The sequence below is a fragment of the Ranitomeya variabilis genome, chromosome 5 (genome assembly GCF_051348905.1).
Source record: "Ranitomeya variabilis isolate aRanVar5 chromosome 5, aRanVar5.hap1, whole genome shotgun sequence".
Lineage (NCBI taxonomy): Eukaryota > Metazoa > Chordata > Amphibia > Anura > Dendrobatidae > Ranitomeya > Ranitomeya variabilis.
Genome location: NC_135236.1, coordinates 317,289,604 through 317,317,105, shown reverse-complemented (window position 1 = coordinate 317,317,105; position 27,502 = coordinate 317,289,604). Strand labels below are relative to the sequence as shown.

Sequence of the window (27,502 nt, the reverse complement as noted above, 5' to 3'; positions counted from 1 at the left end):
CTTTTATTTACTATATAATGAAGAAATGGCATTTATTGTCAAAGAAGAAATGTATTCTACAGAGGCGCAGGTAAATTATGCATTTTGTTGTTTAAGGGAGTGAAAGGGACTTTATGAGCTGTGCATGGATCTTTTGTAGGATGATGTTGGATACATTTTTCAGATGCGTATCAGGCTTGCTGGTAAATAAAACAGTTCATCCCCATCAAATTTTGATGCGCAGGAATACCATGGGAGTGAAGTTAGAAATGTCTGCAGTATTGCATATTTAGTACCGTAAACAGCATTAATAGCAATAAATCTCCAGCCGCTAAGAGCTATTTTAATTTTGGGACAATCTGCAAAGCAATAATGAAAATGCAATGAATATAGATGTGACTTAAATATTTTATCCACATAAATTTATTTGTATGGTCTCAGTACAATTGGTCAATAGATGTGAATAAAATGGCACATACAAAAATATTACCTTGTAACAATGTCAACTATTTGTAATTATTGCAGCTAAAGCAGCAGAAACTGAACTTTGAAAGAAACTAATACTTGCTATACAAAAACCAGAACTTCCCAACTACCCTAAAATATCCAAAATACTCACAAAAACAGAGGAGTTCATTTACAGTCATGACGGAAAGTGTTGGCTCCTTTGAAATTGTTCCAGAAGTTAAGTATTTTTCCCAGAAATCTATAGCAATTACACTTGTTTTGTTAAACACATGTTTATTTCCTTTGTGTGTATTGGAACAACACAAAAAACACAGAGAAACAAAAGGCAAATTGAACATAATTTCAGTCAAAATCCCCAAAATGGGCAGGAAAAATTTGTCGGCACCCTCCACTTAATATTTGGCTGCACACCTTTGGAATAAACTGCAACCAATCTCTTCCTATAACCATCAACAAGCTTCTTACACCTCTCAACTGGAATTTTGGACCACTCTTCTTTTGCAAACTGCTCTAGGTCTCTCATATTTGAAGGGTGCCTTCTAGCAACAACAATTTTAAGATCTCTCCACAGGTGTTCAATGGGATTTAGATCCAGACTCATTGCTGGACACTTAAGAGCTCTCCTTTGTTTCCATAATTTTCTTGGTACTTCTTGAAGTAGGTTTGGCGTCATTGTCCTTCTCGATGGACACTGAGCACTACATCGCAACACAAAATCCTTTGGTAACTTTCAGATTTCATGATGTCTTGCACATAATCAAGGCACGCAGTGCCAGATGCAGCAAACAACCTCAAAATAATTTTGAATCTCTGCTATATTTTACTGTAGGTACTGTGTTCTTTTCTTTGTAGGCCTCATTCTACGTTTGGTAAACAGTAGAATGATGTCCTTCACCAAAAAGCTCTATTTTGCTCTCACCTGTCACAAGACACTTTCCCAGAATGATTTTGGCTTACTCACCTACATTTTTGCAAACTGCAGTCTAGCATTTTTATGTCTGTGTGTCGGTAGGGGTCTCCCGCCATAGCAATTAATTTCATTCAAATATCGACAGATAGTTCACGTAGACACTGATGCACCCTGAGCCTGCAGCACAGCTTGAATTTCTTTGAAAGTTGATTAGGACGGCTTATCCACCATCCATACTATCCTGCATTGCTTAGCTTTCATCAATTTTTCTCTGCCATCCATGTACAGGGAGATTAGCTACAGTGGCTTGGGTTGTAAACTTCTTGAATATGTTGCGCACCATGGACAAAAAGGAACATCAAGATCTCTGGAGATGGACTTGTAACCTTGATATTGCTGATATTTTCCAACAATTTTGGCTTTAATGTCCTCAGTGTAACTTCTGCCAGTGCATCCGCATGGTTCTGCAAGCTCCCCTGCTTTTAAGGGTGCAGCACGTGCACATGGAAAAATGCCCCCAGCTAACAGCTGGATGGCATTTAGTTAATGTGATCTCCCCTGCAAGATGTCTCCCAGCCAATAATTTTGTTAAAGGCGCAATCCCAAATAGCTTAGTGGTGTGTGTTGCCCAGTCCCCCATTGTAGTCTGTTATAGTTATTCCCGTATCCCGTGTTCCTGTTAGCCTAGTATAGTTTGTCCGTGCTCCTGTGACTGCTTTGGTGGTATCCTAATCCTTTAACCACTTCTGCTGTAACTTTAACAGGTCTCTTGGTCTCTGTGTAGCCAGAACTGTGTCCAATGTCCTTGGTCCTAGTACTGACAGCTCCAAAACTGATTTCTGATATATACGTGCATGAAAAAGAACCTATCTTCAATATCCAACTCAGTGCTTGTCAGCGACCGTGGTCACGTCAACCTGTGTCAGGGAACCCAAACTCTGGGGTCGGCAGCTGCATTACCAGTGTCTGTGTAGGAGTAGTAACTGGTGGTGGCCTGCAGCCCAGTCTGTCTTCACCATCAGGAGCTCCAGTGAATACCAGGTAGCCACTTAGCTACTCCCCTTCCTGGGCATGTCTGGCTCTGTGATAAAGTGGATCTATAAACCACTTGCAGACAGTTCTCTTCTCTTTTTTCCATGCTTAATCTGGCACACAGAAACACAATACAGAGATTGAGTTAACTTCTCCATTTTTATCTGATTTCAGGTGTCATTTTCATATTGTTCACACCTGTTACTTTCTGCAAGTGAGCTGAAATGAGCATCACTTGCTTGAAACAAGCTAGAAACAAAGTTGTTTATTCAATTTTGGAAAGGCGCTAACAATTTTGTCCGGACCATTTTGGGGGTTCAGTGTGAAATAATGTCCAATTTACCTTTTTTTGCATTTTTGTGTGGTTCCAATACATGCAAAGGAAATAAATGTGCATAACAAAACATGCTGTTAGGCACTGGGATTCTCCCGCTCCATAGGGTAGATTCCAAGCCTTGCCTGCATCTGCGATCTCCCATCCAGCTTTGGCCACTGCAGGTGCTGCTGAGCATAGACGTCAGTCCCAGCATCTTGCTCAGGCTCGTGCTATTCATCTGGTAACTGCTGGCTCTTCAGCCAAGCCTATGGTAACCAGCGGTAGGCAGCGACGAGCGAACGCTCTAGAGACTAAGTCCAGAAATCACCCTACTGAGCCATTAGAATTCTGGCACCTCCGGAGAGGAGTGGGTTGAGTGCTTTTGCTGACTGTGTGACCACTGTTTGCTACTTACCCCTTAGTGGGCTTCGATCCCCTGTGAGGTTAACAGGGATTGGATCTAGCGTCATAACTACTTTGTTACTGTGTGCAAGTGACACAGCTCTATTGCAGAGCATCTACTTCGTTACTGTGTGCGAGTGACACAGCTCTATAGCAGAGCACCTATTCTGTTTCTGTGTGCGAGTTACACAGCTTCTTGTGCTGCTCACTGAGATATTTCTAAATCAGTGCAAGCTACCAATCACTCTCTGTGTGTTCCACCATTGTACACATTAGCTGCAGGTTTACATCTCTGCACGATGGACCCCAAGTTGCAATTGCACTTCTTTATTAAATTTATTTAGTGCAATCAGCCAACCCTAACACGTGCTATTGCAATAATTTTATTGGGGAAATACTTCATTTTCTAGAACAATTTCAAGAGTGACAACAAATTCAACCATGACTGTAGACTTCAGAGAACCATGCCATAGTACTATCTCTCAATAATACTTTTTCAAAAAACACAGTGACTGCGGGCAGAACTCTGTGTTCTACACTAGACCAGCTAGTAGGTGGTAAGTTTAGTGAAAAGTTCCTCCATGCAGCCCACGATAATCAGAGACTCATACACAACATAGAAAACAACTTTATTGCACATAGCCCTTATCCTCCAGTTGTCACAGTAGTGCCACTGAAAGCTCTTTCAGCAGATTTCTCCAGTAGTTAAAAAAGTTAGATCTTTTGGAATAGTTATCAAATCTCTTAGCCTCCTCCTCAAATACTTACTTTTCCCAAGTCCCTTGTTGTTGCCTCTGCTCCCAAGCACCTCCATAGCCAATGGATTTTGCCTGTGAGTGAAGGCAAGTTCAAGAACCGAAAAAGGTAAATAGCTGAGTGGCTGGTCTGGGGTTTGTAAATAGGTAGTTTTAGGGTCTGATCTTTTGTAAACAGAGGCTGTTTTTTCTAGGGCCTGTAAAAAGTTGAGGTTTGCACTGCAGTCTGTAAGTGGGGCGGGGAGCTGGTGTGTGCATAAGAAGCTGGGGTCTGTATAAAGAACCGGGATTGGGGCAATTTTTTTATGTGCTGCAATGTGTGCTTTGCATTTGTTTGAGTAGGTTCTGTATTTATTTTGGGGTGTGCTCTAGGGACTTGTATGACATTTTTTAATTCAAATATTGTAGGTTGGGGGAATGTCCTATATAATGGGTGGGGCACAAGGAAAAAAAATGTGTGCTATACCTGCATCTTTTTGGTAGTCTTTGAAGCTTCCATTATGTCACTTCTCAAATGTTTGTACATAAGACAGAAATCTGCAGAAAATATAGAAATGCCCTCTTGTATTGTTTTATCAAAGCAGTTTTTCATATTTTCAAAATTAATTATTTTATCTTATAACATCAGAGTGACCTCATGGAAACGTCTATATTCCAGCTTTATGCAATATATAAGTACAAGCTCACTACAGAGATATTTAGCATTCCTCTCCTTAGACTATCATGAACTGTAATCTAAAGCCTCAATTCAGTTAATACTCTGTCTATATCCCAGCCTCATCGAAGACTGATTTTTACAAGTGAACTGAAAGACATTGATCAATGTAGGAGAACAAATGTAGAAGGAAAGAAGTTTGATAAATATAGATGCATTTTTTATAATAAGGTATATTAGAAGGTTTCTTATATTTACTTGTACTTTTGATTTAAAGGGGTTTTCCAATTTCCAAGATTTTATCTCAATATGTAGTAGGAGTAATAATAACAAATTTCTGCAATTAGAAATGTAGTATAGTTTTTCTGATTTGCTATGTTGCTTACCCCATGTGCAGGCATTGCAGTATCTTAGGTATTCATAGTTACGACCACTCATAGTGACAGTTAGTTCGTTGTTACTGGCCATAACATGGATAAGGAAACTACTGCAATGTCCTGCACATTGGGAAAGCGACATATTTGCTATTATGATTATTATTATTGTTATTATTATTATTCATAAACTAACTACATATTGGAATAGTATTTTTGAGATGGGAATTCCCCTTTAAGAAAAATTTGTTAAAAAACCCAATTATTCTTTCATGTATTTTACATTCTGATAAAACACCTATATCATTCCTAAAGTCTGGTTTTGTATTCACAGGTGGCTAATTTACTGAGACTCTTCCATATTCCTCAAATAAGCTATGCTTCCACCAGTGCCAAACTCAGTGACAAGTCACGTTATGACTACTTTGCAAGGACAGTGCCTCCAGACTTCTATCAGGCAAAAGCAATGGCGGAAATTCTACGTTACTTTAATTGGACTTATGTGTCTACTGTAGCTTCTGAAGGAGACTATGGGGAGACAGGAATTGAAGCCTTTGAACAAGAAGCACGACTGAGAAATATTTGCATTGCCACTTCTGAAAAGGTTGGGAGATCAAATATTAAAAAGTCCTACGACAGCGCTATCAAAGAACTTTTACAAAAGCCCAATGCAAAAGTTGTTGTTCTTTTCATGCGGAGTGATGATACACGAGAACTTTTAGCAGCTGCCAACAGGTTTAATGCCTCATTTACATGGATTGCCAGTGATGGGTGGGGTGCACAAGAAAGTATTGTAAAAGGCAATGAGCATATAGCATATGGAGCTATTACTTTAGAACTTGCTTCACATCCTGTCAAAGAGTTCGATAGGTATTTTAAAAGCCTCAATCCTAGCAACAATCATCGAAACCCTTGGTTTAAGGATTTTTGGCAGCAAAAATTTCAATGTAGTCTTCATAATAAAACTGACAAAGCATGTGACAAGCGCCTCAATATCAACAGCTCTAACTATGAGCAAGAATCAAAAATTATGTTTGTAGTGAATGCAGTGTATGCCATGGCACATGCCCTGCATCAAATGCAACGGACTCTTTGCTCAAATACTTCCCAACTCTGTGATGCCATGAAAACTGTAGATGGTAAGACACTCTACAAGGATTATTTGCTGAAAGTTAACTTTACAGGTAAGCTTTTTGGACAGTCTTATAGTACTCAAAATGCACTAATTAAACAAGCTATGAGAATTAATGAGTTTTGATCGGTTTTAATTGCTGTTTTTCCATCTGGTTAAGCCATGGAGAATATGGGCAGAAGTGAAGCAATTTATATACAAGGAGATAGATAAAAACATTAGAAAGCTTGAACCCAATGATCAAAGAGTACAGATGTTGTGCTACATAATTAGATGCTAAGAGTTTGGATGTTAATTTAAGTTCCCTACATTTTTCATTGAATGCAAACTGCTTCATAAAAAGGATAAGAAACAGTAAACAACTTAAGAAAAACCATTGTTTTCAACCACAGGCAAGAAGAATTAAAACACCAGGAGATGATCCTAATGTTTAGACAAACCTTATGCTGACTTGTATTATGGCATTGACATTCAACTTCTGTAACTTTTTGAGCACTAAAGATTTAAATTGATCTGCCAGTGTCTTTGAAGTTTTGGTGGTCCTACACAGGTTGTGCAAAAATAGTCATAATTTTTATTTGTTTTAAAGTGCCCTTATCTCATTATACATGTGAAATGATGCAACCAGGATTTTCAATACATAATATGTGTATATAAATATATATATACATAACATACAGTACAAAATAAGTACAACAAACATGACAAAATGAGTGTCAAATTAGTACACAGGGATAGAGTGCGTACAATCTACAAGGAAAGGAGGAAGGAAACAATGAAGGTAGAAGCCTTTCTGAAGATGTAGGTTTTATGGTTGTTTTTGAAAGTTTTAAAGGGATAAAATCCTGGAGCTAGTTATGAGAAAATCAGTCAATATATGTGCAAAGATGGTGGTCTTCTGAGGACCAGAGATTACATGTAAGGAGGTAAAGAGAGATTAAGTCAGAAATACAGTATGTGATATGGACAGCCTTCTAAGCCATTGTAAGTATTTGAACTGAATTCTGTAAAAAATTGTTAGTCATTAATGGGACTGTTAAGCAACAGAGTTGATAATTAAGTTCAGGAGAAAAATTGTGCTCTATGTAAATCAAGAGTGAAGGAGGCTGCAATAGTCTAGGCTGAAGATAAAGAGGCATGCAGTAGTTTATGCATTATCTTAAAGTTGAGAAAAGATCAGTTTTAAGAACTAAAGACCAAAGGAGGGCAAAGATGGATGTCTTCTGAGGACCAGAGATTTTATGTATGGAAGTGACAAGAGATTAAGTCAGAAATATTTGAAGGATACAGAACATGTTATGAACATCCTTCTAAGTCAATATTCTAATGAAACACACTGGTACTCCACAACCACAAGAACCTTAGCAGCTGGTAATCGAAACAGACAGGTGCCAATTCTGCCACTAAAAAGCTTCTAAAAAGTAATAATAATTGATACCACGCTTGAGGATGGTGAGTGAAAACAAAGAGCCAAGTTTATCACAAAGAGTCTAGATTATCACAACCAGTATCCATTCAGTGACAATATGTATTGCTGTAGTGTAGACCACTTATAAAGATATCCCTAAGTCTCATACCGGGGTTGTTGCAGATGGAATTATTGCAGAGCGCCCCTTTAAGGCCCCCAAAAAACTGAACTGCTTAGTGCCCCTATATGGGAAAGCTACCAGGAGCTACCCGCACCCGTAGTGTGAATAATATACTGCCCAGATTTTAAATGTGATGGGTGTTGCAGATGCTTGTCCAGCCATGAGCTTACCTAAATGTGGAAGGTGACTGTTGGATATTGCAGAGCAGCGTCTGGTAGTGTGGATCGCAAAGTTGTGAAAATTTCCACGGGGTCCAGAGAGCAGCAGAAACCTAGATGCTGTGTAGAGCCAGGGATGCCCCAGCCAGTGGCATCTCTGGACACCAGCCGAGTGAAAAAATGGCTGACGGGACCTGCTGCCATGTGACATCACAAGGGCTACGGAGTGGCACTGGGATCAAAAAGGCCAACCAACACGTTTCAAAGGAATGCTTCCTTATTCCTCAGGGTTACCGACCCCAATTGATCCCTAGTATATGTACTTTGCGTGCGATCATGAACATGACCCCCCCAGCGTCCACTCTGCCCAGCAGCCACCTACCACATTTAAGTAAGCTTCTGGCTGGACAAGCCTCTGCAACGCCCATCACATTTATGATCTGGGCAGTATCTTATTCACACTACGGATGCGGGTAGCTTTCCCATATAGGGGCACTCAGCAGTTCAGTTTTTCAGGGGGCCTTAAAGGGGCACTAAGCAATAATTCCATCTGCAACAACCCCGATATCAGACTTAGGGATATCTTTATAAGGGGTCTACATTGCAGCAATACATATTATCCTTCTAAGTCATTTCTAGAATGTGAACTGAATTTTGTATCCAATGGGTAGTCAGTAATGGAACTGGTAGACAACAGTGTTGAGAGTGAGGTTGAGAAGCAAAATAGTGTTCTATGGGAAGCTACAGAGAAGAAGTTTGCAGTAATCTAGGCAGGAGACGAAGAGGCATGCAGTAGCAATTATGCTTGTCATGGCTCAGTTTGGGGATTTGATCTGCTGACCTGTTGCTGCGTGGTTGGTTTCCCTGTCTGCTGAAATATTGCCTTCCCTGTCCAAATGCTGATGGTTTCAATTGTCTTTGCTCCTCCCCCTTCTTGGTTTTGTACCTCTCCAAGTGCTTTCTATTTTCTCATTTTGGTCTGCACTATTACATTCTGGGTTGGGTTTTATGTGTTCATCCTTCACTGTACTTCCTTGCTGTCCGTACTTCTAGATGAACTTCCAGCCCTTCATCTAAGAGGTTTACCTTACATGGTAAATACCAGTTGAATTCCTGCAGTGAGTCTGTTGGTTTTCCTTCACAGTTCCTCTTCCTTTCACCTTTTTAGGTTTCTGGGAGGTTATACTCATTCAGATTCAGAGTTTTCTTATCTTCCTGCACACTTTCCTCTCCTGTTGGCAGTGAGTTGCGAATTCCTCTTTGGTTCCTCAGGAGCTATGAGAAACCCTTTAATGGCTTTGCAGGAAGCCAGGTCTGAGGTGGTGTTTTTGAGTTTTGTGGCTAGGGTCTTTCTAGACTATACAGGAATCAGTTGGGTGTGGATGGTGCCTCTCCCTGTAGTAGGTCTTCCCTTTTTTTACCCATGAATGAGCGTGTATTTTGTTCATAGCAACAATATCTCTAACTTGAGAAAAGATTGATTTTAAGAACTGTTTGCGAGTTGGATGCAAGAGGAGGTGCTAAGGGCTTGGATGTGTGGTTGGAAATGCAGGGTTGAATCAGATTCAGTAGATTTCTGAGAGGAAAGTATGGTGCTACTAATCATGATTGATAGGTCTGATGAAATGACTACTTAAGAGAAAAGGTATCACATTATGTCTTCTCAATGTTGAACTTTACCGAGCAAGAGTAGAAGTGGAAGGATATACAGTATCTAATAAACATATTGGAATTCTGGGTTGTAGAGGTGCATCAACTGGGCTACAGAGGTAAATCGGATTGTCATAAGAAAAGGTGGGTTGTGCCAAAGGCATAAATGGAGAAAAGTTGAAGTCTTAGGGCAAAGCCTTGAGGGACACCATCAGAAAGAGGATGAGATGATGAGGTATTGTTGCTTCTGTAGAATTTGTTGATTTTCTTGTATGTATATTATCACACAGTCTTCAAAAACAGCCAAGAAATGATTTCTTTCCAGACAATCAGAAATAAAATCACTCATGTTTCATTAAATGAAATTAAATGGGCATGGTCTAAAAGCAAAATTGTCTATCTATTTATTTGTTCATGGACATGAGGTACCTGCCTGTTTCCTGTGTACACTATGAAGCATACAGTCATCACAGACAGGCCTTCAAAGACCTATTTCATTCTTTACATGAAAATCACAGAAAGGTCCCTAATGATACTATTTTTCGAATCATACTTTTTTATTTCCAATAAAATCATTTTATGGGACAGGCATATGACTAGAAATTGGTCTCAGTAGTTCACAGAAGAACTGTATAGTCATCATCTGTATATAGCAGCCCGAAGCTAAAACAAAGGCAGATTATAATAAACTAGATGGTAGCCCGATTCTAACGCATCGGGTATTCTAGAATATGTATGTAGTTTATTTATGAAGATTTTAGAATAATACATTGAATACACAGCGTGGTTCAAATCCCGCGCCAATTCGCGGCCGGACTGTGCCTGTCGCTGATTGTTCGCAGCCGGCCATGTAGTATATAGCACAGCCACGTAGTATATAACAGCCCACTTAGTAAATAGCACAGCCAAGTGGTATATTGCACAGCTACGTAGTATATAGCACAGCTACGTAGTGTATAGCACAGCCCATGGAGTATATAGCACAGCCCATGGAGAATATAGCACAGCCACATAGTATATAACACAGCTTATGGAGTATATAGCACAGCCACATAGTATATAACACAGCTTATGGAGTATATAGCACAGCCACATAGTATATAACACAGCCCACATAGCATATAACACAGCCACGTAGTTTATAACAGTCCATGTAGCATCTAACACAGCTCATGTAGTATATAACAGCCCACGCACACAGTATAAAACACAGCCCACGTAGTGTATAACACAGCCCACATAGTGTATAACATAGGCCACGTAGTGTATAACACAGCCCACGTAGTATATTGCACAGCCCACGTAGTATATAGCACAGCCCACGCAGTATATTGCACAGCCCACGTAGTACATTGCACAGCCCATGCAGTACATTGCACAGCCCACATAGTATATAGCACAGCCCATGCAGTATATAGCACAGCCCACGCAGTATATTGCACAGCCCACGCAGTATATTGCACAGCCCACGTAATATATCGCATTGCCCATGTAGTATATTGCACAGCCCACGTAGTACATTGCACAGCCTACGTAGTACATTGCACAGCCCACGTAGTATATTGCACAGTCCATGCAGTATATAGCAATGTGGGCATCATATCCCTGTTAAAAAAAAGAATTAAAATAAAAAATAGTTATATACTCACCTTCCGTTGGCCCCCGCATTGCACCGATGCTCCTCGCGCGCTCCGGTCCCAAGAGTGCATTGCGGTCTCGCGAGGTGATGACGTAGCAGTCTCGCGAGACCGTTACCTCATCGTCTCGCGAGACCGCAATGCATGGAGCGGTCACCGGTGCGTCGAGAGGAGCAGGAAAGGCCGGTTCTGGATCCGAGGGGCCGACGGATGGTGAGTATATAACTATTTTTTATTTTTTTAATTATTTTTAACATTAGATCTTTTTACTATTGATGCCGCATAGTCAGCATCAATAGTAAAAAGTTGGTCACACGGGGTTAATAGCAGCGTTGCACCGCGGCATAACGCGGTCCGTTAACGCTGCCATTAACCCTGTGTGAATGCTGACTGGGGGAGTATGGAGCGGGCACTGACTGCGGGGAGGAAGGAGCGGCCATTTTGCCACCGGACTGTGCCCATCGCTGATTGGTCGTGGCCGTTTTGCCACGACCAATCAGCGACTTGGATTTCCATGACAGACAGAGGCCACGACTAGGGTTGAGCGAAACGGGTCGGCCATTTTCAGAAGTCGCCGACTTTTGGCAAAGTCGGGTTTCATGAAACCCGACCTGACCCCTGTGTGGGGTCGGCCATGAGGTCGGCGATCTTCTGAATCTGGTATCGGAATTCCGATACCGAGTTCCGATATGTTTGCGATATCAGAAATCGATATCGGAATCCATATTTAAGTGTAAAATAAAGAATCAAAATAAAAAATATTGATATACTCACCCTCGGATGCGCCCTGGTACTAACTGGCAGCCTTCCTTCTTAAGAATGAGCGCGTTTAGGGCCTTCCATGACGTCACGGCTTCTGATTGGTCGCGTGCCACTCATGTGACCACAACGCGACCAATCACAAGCCGTGACGTAATTCTCAGGTCCTAAATTCCTCATTCTAGGAATTTAGGACCTGAGAATTGCGTCACGGCTTGTGATTGGTCGCGTGAGCGGTCACATGGGCGGCCGCGACCAATCACAAGCCGTGACGTCATCTAAGGCCCTTCACGCGCTCATTCTTAAGAAGGAAGGCTGCCGGAAACAAGCAGGGCGCGTCCGAGGGTGAGTATATACCTAATAGGAATATACTCACCCTCGGCTTCTTTCCGGCAGCCTTCCTTCCTAAGAATGAGCGCGTGAAGGGCCTTAGATGACGTCACGGCTTGTGATTGGTCGCGGCCGCCCATGTGACCGCTCACGCGTCCAATCACAAGCCGTGACGTAATTCTCAGGTCCTAAATTCCTAGAATGAGGAATTTAGGACCTGAGAATTACGTCACGGCTTGTGATTGGTCGCGTGGCGGTCACATTATTTATTTAATTCTTCTTTAATGCTATTGATAGAATTGTTTCCATTGAACAAGAGGTAAAAAAAACTCCTACAATGAATTTTCTTTTAAACCAACAAATTGCTACTGGCAAAGATGAAACTCCTTTCTTTCCAATTAGGTAAATGTTACCTAGTGACGAATGAGCATCAACATTTTATGTACATATGGCTACAAACAACATTTACTGATCATGCCACCAACAGAGATAGTCAATTGATTAGTACTTTATGTCCATTTACATTGGCCATTTTGTTGTGACGCTGAGTCACTTCTCATGGACAAGCTTGAGTTGGGATATTCAAGGAGTCCGAGGTCAAAAGCCAGGATGATTCTTCATAAACAGAGGGAAATGACCATGGCATAATCAGGTAACTGAACTGTTTGGGTCCAAAATTCCAAAAAGATCAGAACAAACAGTTTAAATAGACGAATGGTCAGAACGATTGAGGTCCAAGGTCAGGCAATGAAAAATCAACAAACAGAACACAAGGCACAGAGAGACAAACCACAAACACACTTATCTGAATCTACATCTGCCAGATTTCTGGGACTAAGAGCCCAGCTAAGTAGCAAGAGCAATCACCTGGGACAATGAACACCTAGAGACAGTCAGTACCTCCCAGTCTCAGATTGAACGGTCAAGCAAAACACTGACAGCTCACCACGCTCCTGCACCAGACTGGAGCCTGAGCTGTCAAGTATTGACAGCTTCAGCATGTCTCTGTACCTGATTGAACAACTGAGCCATCAGTGACTGCATCCCAGACACACTAAGGGTTGGAATCTGGGCATTGTTACGATCTTTAAGAAATTAGTGATTCATTAATCTATAAGACCATTCTCTGCACATCTCAGGAAATCTAGTAATAATTCCATGCTGTGTCTTTTTAGTAGAAACAAAAAACTATTTTCACTGATTAATGAGTTTCAATAGTAAAATGTATGTGAAGTGACAAATCATTGGGAAATGTGTGTGGGAGTTAATGAGTGGGTTTGATAACATCTTCATATCTTGTCATAGAAAGGTAAACAAATGTGTTACTGTGACAAACCACTAAGAACTATAACAAGGAATTTCTTTCCCCTTATTTGGCAGTCAATTTTGAAATAATTGTTTTACTCAAATGAAAAATGAAGTTTTTCTCCCACATATTAGTTCCTTGTCATTCTGTAGCAAAAAAAAATTCAGAGGGCTATGCTTTATGTAGCTGCTAAAGAGGTAATTTTACTAACAAAGTACATTTTAACCCCTTTCTGTCATTAGACGTACTATTCCGTCCATGTGGGGTGGGCCCTACTTCCCAAGGACGGAATAGTACGTCATACGCGATCAGCCGCGCTCACGGGGGGAGCGCGGCCGATCGCGGCCAGGTGTCAGCTGCATATCGCAGCTGACATCCGGCACTATGTGCCAGGAGCGGTCACGGACCGCCCCCGGCACATTAACCCCCGACACACCGCGATCAAACATGATCGCGATGTGCCGGCGGTGCAGGGAAGCATCGCGCAGGGAGGGGGCTCCCTGCGGGCTTCCCTGAGCCCCCCGCAGCAACGCGATGTGATCGCGTTGCTGCGAGGGTCTTACCTCCCTCCCTGCCTGCTCCAGACCCGGATCCAAGATGGCCGCGGATCCGGGTCCTGCAGGGAGGGAGGTGGCTTCACAGAAGCCTGCTCAGAGCAGGCACTGTGAAGCAGCCTGCACTTCTCTAAGATCGGTGATCTGTCAGAGTGCTATGCAAACTGGCAGATCACCGATCTGTATTGTCCCCCCCTGGGGCAAAGTAAAAAAAAAATTTCCAAATGTGTAAAAAAAAAAAAAAAAAATATTCCAAAATAATGAAAAAAATATATATATATTATTCCCATAAATACATTTCATTATCTAAATAAAATAAAAAAAACAATAAAAGTACACATATTTAGTATCGCCGCGTCCGTAACGACACGACCTATAAAACTGGCCCACTAGTTAACCCCTTCAGTAAACACCGTAAGAAAAAAAAAAAAAAAACGAGGCAAAAAACAACGCTTTATTATCATACCGCCGAACAAAAAGTGGAATAACACGCGATCAAAAAGACTGATATAAATAACCATGGTACCGCTGAAAACGTCATCTTGTCCCGCAAAAAACGAGCCACCATACAGCATCATCAGCAAAAAATTAAAAAAGTTATAGTCCTGAGAATAAAGCGATACCAAAATAATTATTTTTTCTATAAAATAGTTTTTATCGTATAAAAGCGCCAAAACATTAAAAAAATTATATAAATGAGATATCGCTGAATCGTACTGACCCGACGAATAAAACTGCTTTATCAATTTTACCAAACGCGGAACGGTATAAACGCCTCCCCAAAAAGAAATTCATGAATAGCTGGTTTTTGATCACTCTGCCTCACAAAAATCGGAATAAAAAGCGATCAAAAAATGTCACGTGTCCGAAAATGTTACCAATAAAAACGTCAACGCATCCCGCAAAAAACAAGATCTCACATGACTCTGTGGACTCAAATATGGAAAAATTACAGCTCTCAAAATGTGGTAACGCAAAAAATATTTTTTGCAATGAAAAGCGTCTTTCAGTGTGTGACGTCTGCCAATCATAAAAATCCGCTAAAAAACCCGCTATAAAAGTAAATCAAAGGCTTCATCACCCCCTTAGTTAGGGAAAAATAAAAAAATTAAAAAATGTATTTATTTCCATTTTTCCATTAGGGTTAGGGTTAGGGCTAGAGTTAGGACTAGAGTTAGGGCTAGGGTTATTGCTAGGGTTAGGGCTAGGGTTGGGGCTAGGGTTGGGGCTACAGTTAGGGTTGGGTCTAAAGATAGGGTTAGGGTTTGGATTACATTTACGGTTGGGAATAGGGTTGGGTGTGTCTGGGTTAGAGGAGTGGTTAGGGTTACTGTTGGGATTAGGGTAAGGGGTGTGTTTGGATTAGGGTTTCAGTTATAATTGGGGGGTTTCCACTGTTCGGGCACATCAGGGGCTTTCCAAACGGGATATGGCATCCGATCTGAGTTCCAGCCAATTCTGCGTTGAAAAAGGAAAACAGTGCTCCTTCCCTTCCGAGCTCTCCCGTGTGCCCAAACAGGGGTTTACCCCAACATATGGGGTATCAGCGTACTCAGGACAAATTGGACATCATCTTTTGGGGTCCAATTTCTCCTGCTACCCTTGGGAAAATACAAAACTGGGGGCCAAAAAATAAGTTTTGTGGGAAAAAAAAGATTTTTTATTTTCACGGCTCTGCGTTGTAAACTGTAGTGAAACACTTGGGGGTTCAAAGTTCTCACAACACATCTAGATAAGTTCCTTGGGGGGTCTAATTTCCGATATGGGGTCACTTGTGGGGGGTTTGTACTGTTTGCGTACATCAGGGGCTCTGCAAATGCAACGTGACGCCTGCAGACCAATCCATTTAAGTCTGCATTCCAAATGGCGCTCCTTCCCTTCCGAGCTCTGTCATGCGCCCAAACAGTGGTTCCCCCCCACATATGGGGTATAAGCATACTCAGGACAAATTAGACAACAACTTTTTGGGTCCAATTTATCCTGATACCCTTGTGAAAATACAAAACTGGGGGCTAAAAAAATCATTTTTGTGAAAAAAAAAAGAATTTTTATTTTCACGGCTCTGCGTTATAAACTGTAGTGAAACACTTGGGGGTTCAAAGTTCTCACAACACATCTAGATAAGTTCCTTGGGGGGTCTAGTTTCCAATATGGGGTCACTTGTGGGGGGTTTGTACTGTTTGGGTACATCAGGGGCTCTGCAAATGCAACGTGACGCCTGCAGACCAATCCATTTAAGTCTGCATTCCAAATGGCGCTCCTTCCCTTCCGAGCTCTGTCATGCGCCCAAACAGTGGTTCCCCCCCACATATCGGGTATCAGCATACTCAGGACAAATTGGACAACAAATTTTGGGGTCCAATTTATCCTGTTACCCTTGTGAAAATACAAAACTGGGGGCTAAAAAATCATTTTTGTGAAAAAAAAAAAAGAATTTATTTTCACGGCTCTGCGTTATAAACTGTAGTGAAACACTTGGGGGTTCAAAGCTCTCAAAACACATCTAGATAAGTTCCTTAGGGGGTCTACTTTCCAAAATGGTGTCACTTGTGGGGGTTTTTAATGTTTAGGCACATCAGGGGCTCTGCAAACGCAACATGGCATCCCATCTTAATTCCAGTCAATTTTGCATTGAAAAGTAAAATAGCGCTCCTTCCCTTCCGAGCTCTGCTATGCGCCCAAACAGTGGTTTACCCCCACATATGGGGTATCGTCGTACTCAGGACAAATTGCACAACAACTTTTGTGCTCTAATTTCTTCTCTTACCCTTGGGGAAATAAAAAAATGGGGGCGAAAAGATCATTTTTGTGAAAAAATATGATTTTTTATTTTTACGGCTCTGCATTATAAACTTCTGTGAAGCACTTGTTGGGTCAAAGTGCTCACCACACATCTAGATAAGTTCCTTAGGGGGTCTACTTTCCAAAATAGTGTCACTTGTGGGGGGTTTCAATGTTTAGGCACATCAGGAGCTTTCCAAACGCAACATGACGTCCCATCTCAATTCCAGTCAATTTTGCATTGAAAAGTCAAATGGCGCTCCTTCCCTTCCGAGCTCTGCCCTGCGCCCAAACAATGGTTTACACCCACATATGGGGTATCAGCGTACTCAGGACAAATTGCACAACAATTTTTGGGGTCCAATTTTCTTCTCTTACCCTTGGGAAAATAAAAAATTGGGGGCGAAAAGATCATTTTTGTGAAAAAATATGATTTTTTATTTTTACGGCTCTGCATTATAAACTTCTGTGAAGCACTTGTTGGGTCAAAGTGCTCACCACACATCTAGATAAGTTCCTTAGGGGGTCTACTTTCCAAAATGGTGTCACTTGTGGGGGGTTTCAATTTTTAGGCACATCAGGGGCTCTCCAAATGCAACATGGCGTCCCATCTCAATTCCAGTCAATTTTGCATTGAAAAGTCAAATGGCGCTCCTTCCCTTCCGAGCTCTGCCCTGCGCCCAAACAATGGTTTACACCCACATATGGGGTATCAGCGTACTCAGGACAAATTGCACAACAATATTTGGGGTCCAATTTCTTCTCTTACCCTTGGGAAAATAAAAAATTGGGGGCGAAAACATCATTTTTGTGAAAAAATATGATTTTTTATTTTTACCGCTCTGCATTATAAACTTCTGTGAAGCACTTGTTGGGTCAAAGTGCTCACCACACATCTAGATAAGTTCCTTATGGGGTCTACTTTCCAAAATGGTGTCACTTGTGGGGGGTTTCAATGTTTAGGCACATCAGGGGCTCTCCAAATGCAACATGGCGTCCCATCTCAATTCCAGTCAATTTTGCATTGAAAAGTCAAATGGCGCTCCTTTCCTTCCGAGCTCTGCCATGCGCCCAAACAGTGGATTACCCCCACATATGGGGTATCAGCATACTCAGGACAAATTGTACAACAAATTTTGGGGTCTATTTTCTCCTGTTACCCTTGGTAAAATAAAACAAATTGGATCTGAAATAAATTTTGTGTGAAAAAAAGTTAAATGTTCATTTTTACTTAAACATTCCAAAAATTCCTGTGAAACACCTGAAGGGTTAATAAACTTCTTGAAAGTGGTTTTGAGTACCTTGAGGGGTGCAGTTTTTAGAATGGTGTCACACTTGGGTATTTTCTATCATATAGACCCCTCAAAATGACTTCAAATGAGATGTGGTCCCTAAAAAAAAATGGTGTTGTAAAAATGAGAAATTGCTGGTCAACTTTTAACCCTTATAACTCCGTCACAAAAAAAAATTTTGATTCCAAAATTGTGCTGATGTAAAGTAGACATGTGGGAAATGTTACTTATTAAGTATTTTGCGTGACATATGTCTGTAATTTAAGGGCATAAAAATTAAAAGTTGGAAAATTGCGAAATTTTCAAAATTTTCGCCAAATATTCGTTTTTTTCACAAATAAACGCAACTTATATCGAAGAAATTTTACCACTATCATGAAGTACAATATGTCACGAGAAAACAATGTCAGAATCGCCAAGATCCGTTGAAGCGTTCCAGAGTTATAACCTCATAAAGGGACAGTGGTCAGAATTGTAAAAATTGGCCCGGTCATTAACGTGCAAACCACCCTTGGGGGTGAAGGGGTTAATCAATAGCTCTTGGAATATTAATGAGTTCTACAGTTGAATGTGTTATAAAAAAAAAAGTGCTATGTTATTTGCTGTGTCTGACCATGAGTTGATACGTTCAAGATCATGTATACACAGCCCCTGGCCAGGGGAAAATAGTATAGGTGAATATACTGGTTACACTACAGGGACTCTCAACTGCTCTTTTGTATGAGGAACACATTTCACTGCAAATGTTTTTGTCGTGTCACAAGCCCCGTGAGCTCATCATTAATCAAATCAGTGGCATAAAATTTGTTTATTCGGGACTGTGGACTCCAGCAGATCTACATGGTCAAACACAACAAATAAAATACTACATAGCAGGAGAATTATTATAAAATTATCTCAGAACATGAACTTTTTTTAAACACATTGAATTGTGTAACCTTTCACTATCTCAAGCTCTATTGACTAAAATGTACTTTATGTACCCCTTTATGTATTAATCACACTGTATATAGGAAAAAAACATTAAAAAAATCAGGGATTAGGATCCTGTTGCCTATTGATATTGAAAGAAAATTTTCTCAGGATGTGGGAGTGCTGTTCAAAGTTGTAAACCATGAAATGGATTAGTGGAAAAAGTAAAAATATCGAAATTTTATTCCATCTTTATTAACCCCTTTCTGACATTGGACGTACTATCCCGTCGAGGTGGGGTGGGTCCGTATGATCACCGACGGGATAGTACGTCCAGAGTGATCGGCCGCGCTCACGGGGGGAGCGTGGCCGATCGCGGCCGGGTGTCAGCTGACATCCGGCACTATGTGCCAGGAGCGGTCACGGACCGCCCCCGGCACATTAACCCCCGGCACACCGCGATCAAACATGATCGCGGTGTGCCGGCAGTATAGGGAAGCATCGTGCAGGGAGGGGGCTCCCTGCGGGCTTCCCTGAGACCCCCGGATCAGCGCGATGTGATCGCGTTGCTGTGAGGGTCTCTTACCTCCTCCTCCTCCTTGCAGGCCTGGATCCAAGATGGCCGCGGCATCCGGGTCCTGCAGGGAGGTGGCTTCACTGCGCCTGCTCAGAGCAGGCGCCGGGAAGCATAGAAAAAGTGCACGTCAGATCGGTGATCTGACACCATGCACAGCAAAGTGTCAGATCACCGATCTTATACTATAACATGATGCCCCCCCTGGGGCAATGTTATAGTGTAAAAAAAAAAATATTCCAATGTGTAAAAAAAAATAAAAAAAAATTCCCCCCCCAAAAAAAAATATATATATATATTGTTCCTATAAATACATTTCTTAATCTAAATAAAAAAAAAAACAATAAAAGTACACATATTTAGTATCGCCGCATCCGTAACAACCCCACCTATAAAACTATATCACTAGTTAACCCCTTCAGTGAACACCGTAAAAAAAAAACCGAGGCAAAAAACAACGCTTTATTCTCATACCGCCAAACAAAAAGTGGAATAACACGCGATCAAAAAGACGAATATAAATAACCATGGTACCGCTAAAAACGTCATCTTGTCCTGCAAGAAACGAGCTGCCATACAGCATCATCAGCAAAAAACTAAAAAACTTATAGTCCTCAGAATAAAGTGATGCAAAAATAATTATTTTTTCTATAAAATAGTTTTTATCGTATAAAAGCGCCAAAACATAAAAAAATGATACAAATGAGGTATCGCTGTAATCGTACTGACCCAAAGAATAAAACTGCTTTATCAATTTTACCAAACGCGGAAAGGTATAAATGCCTCCCCCAAAAGAAATTCATGAATAGCTGGTTTTTGGTCATTCTGCCTCACAAAAATCGGAATAAAAAGCGATCAAAAAATGTCACGTGCCCGAAAATGTTACCAATAAAAACGTCAACTCATCCTGCAAAAAACAAGACCTCACATGACTCTTTGGACTCAAATATAGAAAAATTATAGCTCTCAAAATGTGGTAATGCAAAAAATATTTTTTGCAATAAAAAGCGTCTTTCAGTGTGTGACGGCTGCCAATCATAAAAATCCGCTGAAAAAAACCCACTATAAAAGTATCAATCAAAAAAAAACCCCCCTTCATCACCCCCTTAGTTAGGGAAAAATTAAAAAATTAAAAAAATGTATTTATTTCCATTTTCCCATTAGGGTTAGGGTTAAGGCTAGGGTTAGGGCTAGGGTTAGGGCTAGGGTTAGGGTTAGGGCTAGGGTTAGGGCTAGGGTTAGGGTTAGGGCTAGGGTTAGGGCTAGGGTTAGGGTTAGGGTTGGGGCTAGGGTTAAGGCTACAGTTAGGGTTGGGGCTAAAGTTAGGGTTAGGGTTGAGGCTAAAGTTAGGGGTAGGGTTTGGATTACATTTACGGTTGGGAATAGGGTTGGGATTAAGGTTAGGGGTGTGTCTGGGATAGAGGTGTGGTTAGGGTTACCGGACAAATTGGACAACAACTTTTGGGGTCCAATTTCTCCTGTTACCCTTGGGAAAATACAAAACTGGGGCTAAAAAATAATTTTTGTGGGAAAAAAAGGATTTTTTATTTTCACGGCTCTGCATTATAAACTGTAGTGAAACACTTGGGGGTTCAAAGTTCTCACAACACATCTAGATAAGTTCCTTGGGGGGTCTAGTTTCCAATATGGGGTCACTTGTCGGGGGTTTCTATTGTTTAGGTACATTAGGGGCTCTGCAAACGCAATGTGACGCCTGCAGACCAATCCATCTAAGTCTGCATTCCAAATGATGCTCCTTCCCTTCCGAGCTCTGCCATGCGCTCAAATGGTGGTTCCCCCCCACATATCGGGTATCAGCGTACTCAGGACAAATTGGACAACAACATTTAGGGTCCAATTTCTCCTATTACCCTTGGAAAAATACAAAACTGGGGGCTAAAAAATAATTTTTGTGGAAAAAAATATATTTTTTATTTGCACGGCTCTGCGTTATAAACTGTAGTGAAACACTTGGGGGTTCAAAGCTCTCACAGCACATCTAGATGCGTTCCTTAGGGAGTTTACTTTCCAAAATGGTGTCACTTGTGGGGGGTTTCTACTGTTTAGGTACATTAGGGGCTCTGCAAACGCAGTGTGACTCCTGCAGACCATTCCATCTAAGTCTGCATTCCAAATATCGCTCCTTCAGCGTACTCAGGACAAATTGGACAACAACTTTTGGGGTCCAATTTCTCCTGTTACCCTTGGGAAAATACAAAACTGGGGGCTAAAAAATAATTTTTGTGGGAAAAAATTTTTGTTTTATTTTTACGGCTCTGCATTATAAACTTCTGTGAAGCCCTTGGTGGGTCAAAGTGCTCACCACACCTCTAGATAAGTTCCTTAGGGGGTCTACTTTCCAAAATGGTGTCACTTGTGGGGGGTTTCAATGTTTAGGCACATCAGTGGCTCTCCAAACGCAATATGGCGTGCCATCTCAATTCCTGTCAGTTTTGCATTGAAAAGTCAAACGGCGCTCCTTCCCTTCCGAGCTCTCCCATGCGCCCAAACAGTGGTTTACCCCCACATATGGGGTATCAGCATACTCAGAAGAAATTGGACCCCAAAAGATGTTGTACAATTTGTCCTCTTACCCTTGGGAAAATAAAAAATTGGGGGCGAAAAGATAATTTTTGTGAAAAAATATGATTTTATATTTTTACGATTCTGTATTATAAACTTCTGTGAAGCACTTGGTGGGTCAAAGTGCTCACCACACCTCTAGATAAGTTCCTTAGGGGGTCTACTTTCCAAAATGGTGTCACTTGTGGGGGGTTTCAATGTTTAGGCACATCAGTGGCTCTCCAAACGCAACATGGCGTCCCATCTGAATTCCAGTCAATTTTGCATTGAAAAGTCAAATGGCGCTCCTTCGCTTCCGAGCTCTGTCATGCGCTCAAACAGTGGTTTACCCCCACATATGGGGTATTGGCGTACTCAGGATAAATTGTACAGTTAGTACAAATGTTCATTTTTATTTAAACATTCCAAAAATTCCTGTGAAACACCTGAAGGGTTAATAAACTTCTTGAATGTGGTTTTGAGCACCTTGAAGGGTGCAGTTTTTAGAATGGTGTCACATTTGGGTATGTTCTATCATATAGACCCCTCAAAATGACTTCAAATGAGATGTGGTCCCTAAAAAAAAATGATGTTGTAAAAATGAGAAATTGCTGGTCAACTTTTAACCCTTATAACTCCCTAACAAAAAAAATGTTGGTTCCAAAATTGTGCTGATGTAAAGTGGACATGTGGGAAATGTTACTTATTAAGTATTTTGTGTGACATATCTCTGTGATTTAATTGCATAAAAATGCAAATTTGGAAAATTGCAAAATTTTCACCAAATTTCCATTTTTTTCACAAATAAACGCAGGTAATATCAAAGAAATGTTACCACTATCATGAAGTACAATATGTCACGAGAAAACAATATCAGAATCACTGGGATCCGTTGAAGCGTTCCAGAGTTATAACCTCATAAAGGGAGAGTGGTCAGAATTGTAAAAATTGGCCCGGTCATTAACGTGCAAACCACCCTTGGGGGTGAAGGGGTTAAAAAAAATAAAACATGTCGTATTATTGTCATATTATTGCGTATATTCCATAGAAAACTTCTGAGGCGTTTATTCCGTGGAGCTGCCCTTAGTCACTATAGGTAAGCGCAGCTACATGCCCAAAACGCGTTAGTGTTTTCTATAGAATGTTCACAATAATACGACATGCTATTTTTTTAATCAAAAAGTAATCAAATCACAAATAGGACAGTGTTCTGGTGTTGATACATTTCAACTTGAAGAATCTTAATTGTAACAATTGTTAAAGCTGTCAAGACTTTATCAGAGACTCTGGCTTTTTTTGTCGTTATATTGGATTGATTTGCCCAGGCTGTGGGGCTTACTAGACATCCGAAACCTATGATATCGTGGATGCCTACAATGGTGAGCTTAGGCTACGTTCACATTTGCGTTGTGCGCCGCAGCGTCGGCGCCGCAGCGCACAACGCAAACAAAAACGCAGCAAAACGCATGCACAACGCTGCGTTTTGCGCCGCATGCGTCGTTTTTTTCATTGAATTTGGACGCAGCAAAAATGCAACTTGCTGCGTCCTCTGCGCCTGGACGCGGGCGCCGCAGCGACGCATGCGGCGCAAAACGCAAGTGCGCCGCATGTCCATGCGCCCCCATGTTAAATATAGGGGCGCATGACGCATGCGGCGCCGCTGCGGCGCCCGACGCTGCGGCGCTGGCCGCAAATGTGAACGTAGCCTTATGTAGTTTTATGATTACAACATTAGCAAACTTGCAGTTTTTTTTTTTATTATTCTAGTGGTGAAAAAAATATGAAATGTGTAAAACGAAAAATTTTACGTGTCATCATTTTCTGAGACTTGTAAATCTTTATCTTTTCCTCATAGACTGTAAGCTTGCTAGCAGGGCCCGCATTCATCTTGGTATCTGTTTTGATCTATCTGCTTATTGTTATGCTGTAATGTCTATTGTATGTACAAGTTTCCTCTAAAATGTAAAGTGCTACGGAATATGTCGGCACTATAGAAATAAAATTATTATTATTATCTTTTCATCAATGAATAAAGCTGTGTTAGGCCGGTTTCACACGTCAGTGTCTCCAGTACGTGAGGTGACAGTTTCCTCACGTACCGGAGACACTGACACACGTAGACCCATTAAAATCAATGCATCTGTGCAGATGTCATTGATTTTTTGCGGACCGTGTCTCCGTGTGCCAAACACGGAGACATGTCAGTGTTCGTGGGAGCGCACGTATTACACATTAAAGTCAATGGGTCCGTGTAAAACACGGACCGCACATGGACGTTCTCCGTCTGCAGTCCGTGTGGCGTGCAGGAGACAGCGCTACAGTAAGCGCTGTCCCCCCACATGGTACTGAAGCCGTGATTCATATCTTCTCTCCAGCAGCGTTTGCTGCAGAGAAGATATGAATAATAGTGTTTAAAAGACAGATCTATGTGTCCGCCGCCCCCCCACCCCCTGTGCGCCCCCCCGCTGTTCTGAAAATACTCACCCGCTCCCTCGTTGGCTGTAACTTCTTCCTGGTCTGGCCGCGGCTTCTCTACTGTATGCGGTCACGTGGGGCCGCCGATTACACTCATGAATATGTGGCTCCACCTCCAATAGGGGTGGAGCCGCCTATTCATGAGTGTAAATGAGCGGCCCCACGTGACCGCATACACTAGAAGCCGCGGCCAGACCAGGAAGCAGCGAGGGAGGCGGGTAAGTATTTTCTGACCAGCGGGGGGGCGCACAGGGGGTTGGGGGCGGCGGACACATAGATCTTTATTTTAAACACTATTATTCATATCTTCTCTGCAGCAAACGCTGCTGGAGAGAAGATATGAATCGCAGCTTCAGCACCAGATGCTGGTACGTGTGGTACCCAGCACGGTGCGTGTGGTACCCAGTGGGCACACGGGCGGCACACGTGTGCCGCAAGTGTGCCACACTGATGTACACAAGAAACGTAGGGGCACACGGACACGGATAATTCCGGTACCGATTGTTTCCGGTACCGGAATTATCTGGACGTGTGGGACAGCCCTTAGGAAATGTTCACCTGTGTTTTACAGTAACAGCAAAGTCTATGAGATTTCAGAAATCTTATGCACACAGCGTGTTTTTTTGCCTTCAGAATTTTGTGCAAAACCTTGGGTTGTGCATAATGGAGCATGTTGCTTCTTTCAGTGTTTTTTGTTTTTTAATGGTATTTGGGTGGTGCAAAAAATGCTGAAAAAAATCAGGTATCAGTTTTTTTATGCCAAAACCTGATTAAGTAGAATCAGATTTTTTTTATCTTATTTTTTTTTTCTTTATCAGCATGAAAAAGAGATAAATGTACACCAAAAAATGCATCAAAAATACAGCAAAAAATGCAGCAAAAATTAAGCAAAACCGGCTTTTTTGCAGCAAGTTTCTTACTACCAAGAAAGCAGGTTTTACCTGCGGTAAAAAAAAATGCATAAAAACCACAAGGTGTGAACATAATATAAGGGCTTGAATTTTGCACCCTGAGCTGATGTTTTTATTGATGAAGTTTTGGGGTAAATATAGCATGTTAATTTTTTTTTATTTTAGCATTTTTTGTTAAGTGAGGTGATCGAAAAATAGCAGTTCTAGAATTCAGAATTTTTTCTTTCTCTTTTTGGTTTTTGTATAATACAGTTTAATTAACATTAGATTTTGATAGATCGAACTTGACCATACCAAATATGTTTCTTTTTGCATACTTATATTTTTTTTATTTTTGAGTGAGAAAAAAAGGTTTATTTACACTTTTCTATATGTTTTTAAACATTTATTTCTTTTTTTTACTTTTCATTTTTTAGGCTCCATTGTGGACCTGAACATGAGGGGGTTTTTTTATAATAGAAAAGTGTAAACACTATAAAACTGAAGAGATTAGAATCTCTAGAAAAGGATCGACAGCTGGAAAAAAGAAGTCATTAAACAGCATACTTCTCTCATGCATAACTAATCAGGATCTAATGCTACATTTGCATAACATACAAGCTATACAACTTTTAATTATTTTTAAATACTGCGGCGTTAGGGCAGAAACAAAGTATCTTCTGTTTCCCTTATTACAGCAAACAGCTTTCTACATCTGTTGCGTTATTTGAACAGGGGTAATGGTTTTCCAATGTTTATTATTTGGGACACTTCTTAATGATATTTTGATGTGTTATCTGTGACAACAAGAAAAGACTTTTATCATACTAAACCCGAAACAAATTCTAGGATAAATTCTGCTCCACTACCTCTTCCTATATAGTGTTGCCAGTTACAATTTAAGGGCTCATACTCATCTGCGAGAAAAATGGATGAGTGCAGTCTGAAAGAAAAATCGGATTGCACTTTGACCAGTGTTACTCTGTGAGTCCCTGCTCATCTGCAATGTGTCAATTAAAGATGGGCGGACATCTGGATGTTTGGGTCCGGTGGGTTGAGCCGAACAGTTACAAAAAGTACTAGTTTGGGTACCAGAATAGTACCCAGACCCGAACCCAATCCCAGACCCAATTCACTTGAATGGGGGGCCCAAATATCCACTGTTTGCTGCTCTGTAATGTGCATGAGAGCGCGGCAAACACCGCTTCTGATCGGCAGTGAAATCATCCTCGCCTGTCAGAGCCGCTGTTCCCATGCTGTCAAAAGGCAGCGGGAGCGCTCAGCTCTGATCGGAGGTACAAAGTTTACCACAGGTCTCTGGTATCAGCTGATGGGATAACTGATCCCATCATCTGAAACCTGCTGCCGCTAATAACAGCGAGAGGGGGATTGGTGGATGGGAGCATTCATCTGCCGCTCCAGCGCTGTAAATAAATCATTTTAAAAAAAGGGCGTGGGGTCCCCTGCATTTTTATTAACCAGCCAGGCAAATCTCACAGCTGGGGCAGCTGTTGTGAATTCTGCTTTTGGGTTCCCTCCGGTGGTAGTAGGTGGTAATGCAGTTGTCCCTGGGTTGCAGTCCTGGTCAGGTGTGTCTGCTGATTGCAGTTCTGACTGGGGTATTTAGGTGTGCAGGATTCAATAGTCCTTGCCAGTTGTCAATTGTTGTTGGGAGGTGTTGGACCTCTGCCTGGTTCCTCCTGTCTTTCTGCCAAATCAGCAAAGATAAGTGTCTGGTTTTTTTTTTCCTGTGGCACACATGCTGTGTGCTTCACAATTCAGTGCTATTCTTTGTGTTTTCTTGTCCAGCTTAGATTGTGTCAGTAATTTCTCAGTCTTGCTGGATTCTCTGGAGTGGCAGATATACATTCCATGTCTTTAGTTAGATTGTGGAACTTTTTGTATTATCTGTTGTGGATATTTTTGGAAGGGTTTTAATACTGACCGCCTAGTAATCTGTCCTATCCTTTCCTATTTAGCTAGAGTGGCCTCTTTTGCTAAATCCTGTTT

General features: G+C 41.4%; 1 protein-coding gene and 1 long non-coding RNA gene across 3 annotated transcripts in view; one reads left to right on the top strand and one right to left on the bottom strand.

The window, feature by feature from the left end:
- LOC143775912 (uncharacterized) overlaps nucleotides 1-7,932 on the bottom strand; it is a 52,703-nt gene extending 44,771 nt beyond the window's left edge. Inside the window, exon 1 of the long non-coding RNA XR_013215728.1 lies at nucleotides 7,783-7,932. This is a non-coding gene — a long non-coding RNA (uncharacterized LOC143775912). The remainder of the gene's footprint in view (nucleotides 1-7,782) is intronic.
- Nucleotides 1-27,502, top strand: part of GRM3 (glutamate metabotropic receptor 3) — a 500,188-nt gene that overhangs the window by 370,792 nt on the left and 101,894 nt on the right. For both annotated transcript variants that reach the window (XM_077264652.1, XM_077264653.1), the window contains one exon: nucleotides 5,226-6,075. In XM_077264652.1, coding sequence (XP_077120767.1) covers nucleotides 5,226-6,075 — 850 coding nt within the window. The remainder of the gene's footprint in view (nucleotides 1-5,225; nucleotides 6,076-27,502) is intronic.